The 10,831-nt window shown below is 32.9% G+C and overlaps 1 protein-coding gene across 1 annotated transcript; it reads right to left on the bottom strand.

The window, feature by feature from the left end:
* Positions 1–1,198: 1,198 nt before the first annotated feature.
* K441DRAFT_566888 (uncharacterized protein) lies at positions 1,199–1,354 on the bottom strand (the record flags this gene model as incomplete). Its single annotated transcript, XM_067643772.1, has 1 exon — positions 1,199–1,354. A coding segment is annotated over one exon (156 nt), but the record flags the coding sequence as incomplete, so codon positions are not given.
* Between the last annotated feature and the right edge of the window lie 9,477 nt (positions 1,355–10,831).

Raw genomic sequence — 10,831 nt, 5'->3', positions numbered from 1 at the left:
ATACGCATCAGGTTGCGTGTACTACGCCTATTAAGACCCTTCTGTAAGTCGCCTATAAGTCGACCGTGAGTTAACTGTGAGTCGACTGTAAGTTAAACGCCATGGGGCCGTCAAAGCTGGCCTGTGTTTCCGCTGCCTAGAGCTTTACCCGTGTTTCCACCTCGTTAAGCCGTTTGGTCGCCGTCCGGTCGCCGTCGCGTTGCCGTTGCGTCGCCGGCGCGTCGCCGTTGTCTAGGTCGCGCGTACCACGCCTATTAAGACCCTCTTCTAAGTCACCTGGGTGTACCGGATACCAGATAGGCCCTTATGGAGGGGCCTTAACGAGTTCTCTAGGCAGGGCCTTAATAAGTTCTTCGTGGTGGCCTTGGGGCCTTAATAAGTTTCGTATAAAGTATCTGCGACGCGTTAACCTTAACAAGTTCTTATAAAAAGAGGTTCCCTACGCCTTCGCCGTATCCTCTCGGTCTTAGAGCTAGTGTAAGCCTAAGGGTGTCCTATTGTACGCCTAGGGCGCGTCCACGTTGACTAGCTGAATAAGGCTAGTTTCGGGCCTGGCTGCGAGCCAGGTAGTCGTACGTCGGGCGGTTTTCGTATCCCAGTTTCCCTTGATGGCCCCCCTAGATGGTATGGCAGGAGCCCTAAGCGGGGGCAGTAGGACTCCTGGTGTTGTTGAGGGCGATGTACGCGTCGTAGGCTCAACACCACAGAGTCGCAACACCAGCGCGCTGCGCGCGCTGCGATGGCTCTCCTCTATCGCCTCTGCACTTAGCCATCATAAGGAATGATTTCCCGATGATGTTTCCACCCGCGGCGACGTAGACGCGTGCAGTAGGGCTTCGCGGGTAGCGGATAATATTAGCGTCAATCGCTAAACTATATCTCCTGTGTTTATTAGCTAAGTTAATATAATCTAAGTTGTTAAGTTCCATTTAATTTAAAGGAGAGGGTATGCTATTATAGAGGATAATAGGGCTTAACTTCCTAAAGTAAACCCTAAAGCGTTTTGCATAAATTTCTCCTTAGCTCCACCAGTATTTAAGCTAAATACTATACTAGTATGGCAATGGGATTTCTTGACGGTTTAAGCATAGTAGAACTATTATAGGGCGTGTGTTTTCACCTTATAATTAACCAGGAATTTCCTGCTTATATTTACTGGATTAAATTAATTAAAACCTATATTAAATTGACTATTACTTTAATAAGGGTCTCTAAAACGGCTTTGCGTTAAGGTATAGTTAAGGCTAAGAAAATTAAATCTTAATATTGTCCTAACTGTAGCGTTAAGCGTATTTAGGGAAAAAGATAAATTTCTATAGTTTCCAACAGTTATATAAGTAGTAGGTTTTGCAAGTAGTAGAAGTTCGCTAGTTAAGGAACTTTATATACCTGCTATAATTCCTAAAGATCGCCCGCCTATTATACTACTCGTTTAATAAATTAACAAGTTATAAAATAATGCTGCTTTGGCACCCTCTAGTAAAATAGTATACTAAATTAAAGTGGTGATAATAAGAGTGGAAACAATAAATGGCTATATAATACTTTAATTTAATAGGTGGACAATAGCTTTGATAGATATTTATATAAGATATTAAAATAAAATCCTTAAATAAGTAATCTAGTAACGTATTTAACAAAGTATAATTTAAAAAATAGAAATATTAAAAATTAAATTAAATTTTTTTTTTTACTATAAACAGGAACGGTAGTTATAGAGGTTCTATAAAAGATCTTAACTTACCCTTAGTTATCTAAACTAACCTCCTTTTAACTATATAATTTAAGCTACACTTAATTATTTACTCTTAATTATTTAACCTAACTTTAATATTACCAATTTAAGCTGCGCTTAATTATTTACTCTTAATTATTTAACCTAACTTTAATATTACTAATTAGTACGGAAGAATACTTATAATAGCGGATGTTTAGACTAATAGATTGGCGATTAAGTATTAGGGTTTATTATAAATTAACGATATACTATACCTAAGTCTTCTACCTACTAACTCTAAGCTATTAAGCCCAACGTTTTTAAACCTAGCGCTATTAGGAACGAACTTAAAATTAAAATTAGAGAATACCGCTAGGCTGTTTAAAATATATTCGGATTATCGGCGACCTAAAGCTTTAGTAGTAAATAACGACTTTAAGGAGGAAGAGGAGATAAAATAAGTTATCTTAAATAATAAAATAGAGAAGAATGCCTTAGATAATAAAGACGACATTAAAATAAAAAAGGTTAGGGTTTGGAAATTAACTAAAAAATACTACTCCCTAGACAAGGATGGGGTAGCACTTTAGCTTAAAGGGGCAGTGTAAATATCGCAAGCTTAAGAAAAAGGACTTAGCGAGGTACTAGAAGAGATAAGAAAAGTATATCGCAAAGCCTTTCCCTTTATTAGACGGTGGTGGGATATAGGTATTCCGTTAACCTATAAAAACGTAATAAACAAACTAGATATAGAAATTAAGAGGTTTAACCACAATTATAATTCTAAGCTAGCTTAAGCTATCTTTTTTAAGTTTAATATAAAATACCTAAAAGCTAAAAAGGCTGCAATAAAGAATTAAACATTAGATAGGGATAATAAGGATACGGTAAAAGAGTTTTAATAGAAAGTCTGGGATAAGTTTACGGAATTAAAAAAGAAATTTAAGCGACTAGACCGCCATTAGTATTTCCCTTAAAAAATAATACTAGATAATATTTAAGCGTTTAAAAACCAGCTTAACAAAATTAATACTTTTAAGAAAGGAATAGTCGCAAGAAAGGAAAATATAAAAAAACTTATAAAGGGGTTAGTTGTGTTTATCGAGTTACTAAAGAAAGTAGGTATTAATTATAAGTTAATAACGCCAAGCTATATTAAAATTAAAATTAAGCAGTTAATTAACGAATCGCCAAATGCTACTACTGCCTATTTAGCCTATTTAAAGGCCCTAAGAGGCCTAATACCTAAGCAAATGGTAGTATGGAACGATGTTAGACTATAAGTATAGGAATTTTTTAACTTAGCCCGCTAAAAGAAGTCCGTAGCAAGAGATATATCTCTAAGGAATATAATTAAAAAAGCTAAATAGAAAAATATAGAGCTTATAAGAGTTAATAAAGAGCTTAACCTAATTTTAACTAATTATAAAATACTAATTTAATCTATAAAAGAAATTCTTAGTATCTTAGAGATACCTAATAAGGACGTCTAAGAATAAAAGAGAGACGCACTTATACTTAGGATTAAAGCGATACTATTATTAGGAGGTATTAATAGTGCAAGTACTTAGATTCCTAGAAAGAAGCCAGTACTCTCTATAAATGCCACAGCTTAAGAGAGCTTAAGGCTGCTAAACTCTATAGAGGGCGATTCGGCCAAATAATTAAGCAGCGCTAGCGGTGCTAGGCTATCTATAAAGATTGGCTCTACTACTAATAATGCAATAAGCTCTGCTAAACCCTCTATAGGTATTAACCCTACTTTTAGAGTAAGTAATACTAAAGTAAGCTCTACTAAACGACCTATAAAGAGTAGCTCTCCTACTAAGGCGGTAAGTTTAGCTAGAGTCGGCAGTTCTACTAATAAAAGTAATATTAATAAACCACTATTTATTTTTAAAGAAGAGGGCTTTATTAAATCGCCTATAAAGAGCGGTTCCACTACTAAGAGGATAAAATCTGCTAAACTATCTAGATCTAATGGAAAGAAAGCTAAAAGCGTTCTACCTAGATAGGGCGCCCCGGAGCCCGCTACGAGGCGATTAACTATAGTCCCTCCCACTATAAGGCTATTAGCTATAGCCCCTGCCGCTCTAGAATATATACTAGAGATACTTAAATCTATGGAGTTTAATATAGACCTTAATATAGACCTTAATAATCTAGACTCTTAATTAAACGATAATTGTATTAAGATGCCTTTATATAAGGACAGAAGAATAGAATTTAGTATTTTAGAGGCTATAAGACCTTATAAAAATAAATAGTAAAGTCGCTTTATTATTAATACGGGTATAGAAAACCATCCATTTTACTAAGTAATTAGTGGCTATTAACTTGCGCTAGGAGGCGCTAATAAACTTTAGAGCATAAAAGAGAAACACTTTAAGTTTAATAAGAAATAGTGTAAGGTGTATATAAATGACGGAAGTAGTAAAAGAAAACGAATTAATATTATTAAGAAGCTTAGCCTATGTATATAGGTCCTATAATTCTATAATAATAGTAAGCGAAAGCTAGATACCTATATTAGAACCAAGGTCCATAAGGAAAAAACTAAAAACCCTTATGCTAATAAAATGCCGCTTGTTAACTGGTTAACTAAATTAGAGATAGTTAAAATGAGTAATAAGCAATAGGGAGAGGCTTAGGTAGAGATTCTAACGCAAGCTTATATAAGGAAGAGGAAGGTATTTAAGAAATTAAGGATATACCGGCTGCATCCTAATATAAGGAAGCCGCTATTAGAGGAAGATAGAATAAATAAGCTATAGCTATTCCTAGATATAGAAGGGTCTCTAAGTAGTTTAGACGGTAGCGGGTAATAAGCTAGCGAAGAAATTAATATATCCAGTATTAAAGTTAATAGCTTTAGCTCTAATTCTAATTCTCTTTACAGCTAAGGCTAGATTAGTGCTTTAGAATATTTAGTTATATCTATAATTAATATTTAATATTTAATATTATATAGAGTAAAGGATAAACTATAATGGAGGAACTATAGCGGCTAATACTAACTGCTAATTATCCTTATTTGCTAAACCCTAGATTTAAGCTATACCTTACCCGCTTAGCTTCCTAATAACACTTAATAGGATATTGGACGATAACAACACCAATACTAACTTAAAAAATGGTTATGAAGATTTTAATCGTCCTCTCCGCTTTAGTTAATAACTCTTAAATATAACTTATAAAGGGCATAGTAGGCGCAGAGCCCATCGCTCCTTTTACTACTATGCTTGCTATAGATATTGCGCTTATATAATAATAGACAAGTATAATATCTAAAAACTTTAGAACTATAGGTCGGAGTCCCACACCTAAACCACTCCCGCTGTTTTTTACCTTTGTTAAGCAATAACATTAATTACGCTAGAAGTGGATAGATTTATATATTACTACCCTTTGCACCTAAGATTACTTAGGGAGGTATAAACTAGAAAGATAATTAGGGTTAGTAAGTAATGCTCTTTATAAGTGGTATAAGAGGATTAAGTAGGACTATTAATGTTTTTATTTTTATTTAATATTAATATAAGAGCGTATTAATATTAATATTAAACCGCCGACTTATATTGACATTTTATTAAATATTAAATATTAAGCTAAGCCTTTATACAAAATTAAAGCATATAATAGTAGGATCCGTATATAGGTGGTTAGACACTATACCTACCCCCCTCTCTTCCTCCCTTTACCTCTTTCCCGTCCTTTATATAGTTATATAGATAAATTAGGGGTATAGTATAGGTAGAGATATAGGAAATAGGTAGGAAATAGGTAAAATAGAACAATACTGCTATATTTATTATAAAATATTTAATATTTAATATACTAAATATTGACACTTTTCGTATTGATATTAAATATTAAATATAGATAAAAACACTGAGGACCATTATATGTATTGAAGATAAACGCTACGCTGTAAATAGAAGCCACGAATTCTTCTTATACTACTATAACCTATAACGCATATCTGCCCTTATCTATTTATAGGTATAGTATAATAGACTAACTCTTATTAAAATTTGTCTAGTAGAATCTATCTATAGATTTATTAAATAGAGATACTTAGTTACGTAGTAAGCCTTATATTTACGGTGTGCAGCATCCGCTCTATTAAGTTTTAAATAGTATGATTTTGGAATAAGTAAATCGGCCATACGGAAATTACCGCATATTTTGGTTCTAAAAGGCGCCATAATATAATGGTCTAATGTTTTACATTCTTAGGAATAAGTAATAATTCTGGCTAGTACTGCCTTTTAGCCTTTAGTTATATCTAGTTCCGCGTTAGTTTTAGAAAAGTTATAGAACTAGAAAACCTAAACAGTTTTAATGTAATTAAATTTATATAGGTTGTTTTTAGTAATCTCTCTAAACTGTAGGTAAGTTCGGTCTATAGGTAGCATATTAGGATTAAAGTTCGCAGCAATAAATTTAAATAGTTATAACGTTAGTTCTATAATCTTTAGACGAGGCTAAATCCTAGTGGGCGTAAATGTTAAAAGTTAGGTAGTAAAAGAAACGTTCAGGGTTTAGTAAAAACTTATATTTATTTATAGTTTGTTTATATGCGGAAGCTATAAATAAAGCTCGCTATTTACGTAAAATGTTTTATATACGTAACCTGTACCTATAATATAGGCTTTAGTTATTATAGCACTCTCTATAAAATGTTTTAGCTTAGCTTGCAAAAGGATAACTTCTATATAATGTCCTGATGGGTAATAACCAAAATCCTTATAAATATAAGGACTGGGAACTATAAAGTGCCTAAAAAAATCTAACACTCTTAGGTAAATATTAACGTTATACTTATCTTCTTTTAAAGCATTCTTTACCGCTAAATCTTGTCTAGGATGTTTATAGAGTTTAAAGTTGGTGTTAGAAATGGAGACGGTTAAAAAGCAAGGATAGTTAGGTATGAGGTAAGATATAATATTAGGGCTTATATCTAAAACGGACGGCTAGCTTATAACGCAAGGTAAGCTTTAATTAGCTAAAAAAATTATCTAAAGGGAGACGTAAGGTTATAAAATGCTTATAGAAAATAACTTATTAGCGGATAGAAGGAGGTTTTGGTATATAGTTGCTTGCCTAAAAGTTAAGTACAGTTAGTAGCAACGCAGCCGTTATTATAAGGTAAATAATGTAAACGAGGTCTTTATTAGATAGGGTGTGTAATTTTTAGGGGTCTGTTTAAGTGCATAGAAGACTTAATTAGCCTAAAACTAACTTCCTTAGTACTGCATTAATGGCGAGGCTTAGATTGCGGTGTAAATTATAAAGGCTTATCCTATAGTATTAATACCTAACTAATACCAGTGCTGCGGGTAACGAAGACTAGTAGCTGCTTGTCTTAGACGCACTAAAGCCTAAATTAAAGGCAAGTGTGCTGTAAATATGTATATAGAGGTTGCTAACTAGTAGGAGAAAAAGTAAAGGATTTCTATAGGGCGAGAATCGCCTTACTTTTAGTTATACTTTAGACGCTAACGGAATATAGGGCTACTATTGGTATTACGGAGTAGAGATCGGTAAAGGTTAAGAATGGTACTTAAGGCTTAAGTTGGCATTGCTATATAAGAAGACGCTACTAATATAGTTCTTAATAAATCCTCGGACGTGTCTAAATCTTAAATATATAGTAAGGGGGAAGGATAGACGCTTAGAAATATATAGAGCAATTAAAAACACTACCTTCCGAAATCTATTAACCTAAGGGATTAGTAGCTAATAGTATAGTAAGGTAATGCTATCTACGTACTTATAATTTAATTATAGGAAACACTAATAGACCCTNCTTTAGANATCCTTACGTANGTNCCTAGATAAACGTTATAGCGAAATATATAAGATCGCTTAGGGCTTCTATATGCACTTTTATTGCTATTTTAGGTTATTAATATAATGCACAAGAAATTAAGAGCTCGATTTAAGTATCGAAAGTAAAGATTAAAATGGATTATAGTGGTCCCCGAAATCAAGGAGCTATTTTCTATATTAAGCGATTTAGTAAGTAAAAGTAAATTATTTAGTGCTGCGGGACTTAAAGGATTGGGTAGTATAAACCCCTTAGCCACTATTAAGTCCTATAGTTCGCCCCTAACTCCTTAACTAGTTTATTTAGAGTCCCTTTATCTTTAACGCATCTATAAGCGCAGCGCTATCTATATCTCTAGCTACGTCGTTATATTCTTTATTTAAAGTAGGTATATTTTATAGGGGGGGATTTTCCTTTTAGAACTTTATTAGAGTTAACCCCTAAAACTACTCCTTTTAAGGAACCTTATACTTAATAATAGGGAGACCGTTTATTGCTTTATCTATAACAATAGTAAGGTTATAACGTAGCGGTCTAGTCCTAGAAGCTAAGGCAAAAGTTTAAAGCTTACTATAATACTATTCCCTATCTATACTAATACTAATCTTCTTGCCTCTATACTTTATTAGTTAAAGCTCTTAGCAAAGTTTCGGCTTAAAGCAATGTTTATTCGTCTTATTTATATTCTTTAAAGAAAGGATAGTATGTTCCTATAATACACTAATAAGAGCCCTTACTTTATTATTAATCTTTATTACCTTCTTAAAAAGTTCTCTTGCTGCGGCGTTATTAATATTCTTTATCATCTTAAGGAGAGACTCTGCTTTGTACTTAAGACTGTTCTTATATAGATATAAAGTTACAAGTAACATAAGCTTAAAAGGTGTCTTAACGTTTAAATAGCTGCGTATCGTTTTTAATAAATCTAAATCTACGTAAAATTTCGGTTTAAATAGCTATACCGTATCATCTCAGAATAAAACCCTAGGGGGGAGTAAAAGGCAGGGGGGTTAGGGAGTAGCAACGGCAGCAGTAGTGGTGGTGGTAGTAGTAGTAATAGGAGGAGGAGGATAAAGAGGAGGAGGAGGAGGAGGAGGAGGAGGAGGACTAGGAACGTTTGGTATAATTCTCGGTTTCTAAGTTAAAAGATACTAGAAAGAATAAAGTTGAGATATTTTAACACTAGGGAGCTAGATATATAAATAACCGCTAAAGCTGTATTATATTAAATTATAGGATTAGACCTACACTATAGAAGGCTCTTCCAATCTAAATTATACGTTTAGCCTGGAAATTGTCGCCGCACGCATTATGCTAATTTATCGTCGTGCGTTTATATATCTGCTTAGTGTTACCTAATGCTTGACCTCTAAGGGGGTATACATGCAAGCTTGAAGAGATACTGCCGAATGCCATTTAATGCAAAAGGAAGGCGCTTATACGCCGGCGGGAGGCCTAATTTTATAGCTATATATTATATTTACACCTTAACCATAGTTAGATAATCGTTATGGCGCGGCTAGTACGTTATAAATAACGACACTAGGTTAAGAATTAAGTGTATTAAGACTTAGCGATATTAAGGATTTTAATATATATAAAACCAAAACCCCTAAGACTGGAGACTTTATATTTATATTAGTATAAGAATGCCAACCATTAAATTAAATCCCTAACTAGCTTTCGAATTTGTTAAATAATAATCCCCTATTATACGTAACTAGGCCCTCCTACTACGTAGGCCAAAGAAATATCACTTTAATAGCGATGCGGATAATCCTGCCCTGCTACTAGATGGCTTTAATTTCAATAATATATCTTTACAATCACCTAGGAGGAAAGAGTTAGCATTAGCTTGCAGTGGCTTATAGGTAGTTAGCTAAACTAACTATCGTTTTTATTAAGCCTATACTCTCTATAGGGAGCGTTAATTACCTATTATAAAATAATAAGAAAGGAGCTGGCTCTTATATCGCTATAATATTTACTAGATATCTTTTCTATATCTCCTAGTATTTTATATACTAAGCTCTTACTATATAGCGGAGATAGGTACAATTGTAGTGGATTTAAGTGTAATTACACATTTCTAAAGATAATAAAACGGCGTATCTTATTCTTAATAAGAATAATAGCTAAGAAATGAGTATTTATATTATAGTAAAGCAGCTATTATCTTCGGATGTCCCGTGTAGGTCTAAAGGAAGAAGAACAACTATTAATACTACACAATCTATAGCTTATATCTGCCTTTATCTATTTATCTAACAACAATTCACTATAGATCTATAGGTATAGTAGTAGACTAATCCTTATTGAAATTCGTCTTATATAACCTATTTATACATTTATTAAATAGAGATACTTAGTTACGTAGTAAGCCTTATATATATAGTGTGCAGGTTCCGCTCTATTAAGTGTTAAACAGTACCCCTTTAAAATAAGGAAATCGCCCATAATTAAAAGATCATTTTGTTTAATTTTATAATTAGTAATAATATATTTATTAAACGTTTTAAATTTAGGGGGATAAATAATAATTCTAGCCAGTACTACCTCTTAACCGCTAGTTAAGCCTTAGTTACTATTAGTTTAGAGAAAGTTGTTAAGTTAGGAAACCTAAACTGTTTTAATGCCGTTATACATTTACAAATTTGGATTATAATTTAAATGAAATTCCTTATAAGTTTGCAGCTTAGGTAGTATATTAGGATTAAAGTACGCAGCTATAGTTATAAGTAGTTATAACTTTAGTTCTGCAATTGCTACCTAAGGCTAGATCTTAGCGGACGTAAATATTAGGGGTTAAGTTACGAAAGAAACTTTTACGGTAAGTATAAACTTACATCTATATATAATTCGTTTGTATATAGAAGCTATAAGTAAACTTTCTCTCTTAATTTAAACGTTTTATATATACGATTCCTATATACCGTAAAGGATATAGTTGTTATACTATTACTAGTTATAAAAGATTCTAGCTAGTCTAGAGGAAGGATAACTCCTACACTATATTCTAGTGGCGAAAGACTAAATTTTACGTTACTTTATACGTGAGTTTATATAAAAATATAAATATATAGTTAGATATCGGATTAGTATAATAGGATTACATTAAGTAAAATAAATTACTAGAAAGTAGTTAAGAATCCATTAGTAGTAGTAAAGATACTGCTCCTATAGAAAGCTTAGTAATTAACTAGCGTAGCTTAGCTAGAAGTATTAAATTCTAAGGCCGCCTCTGCTTTCGGTTTAAGCTTAGCTTAGCTAGAAGTATTAAA

The sequence above is a fragment of the Cenococcum geophilum genome (genome assembly GCF_001692895.1).
Source record: "Cenococcum geophilum 1.58 unplaced genomic scaffold K441scaffold_28, whole genome shotgun sequence".
NCBI lineage: Eukaryota > Fungi > Ascomycota > Dothideomycetes > Gloniales > Gloniaceae > Cenococcum > Cenococcum geophilum.
This window is presented reverse-complemented; position numbering and strand designations above follow the sequence as displayed.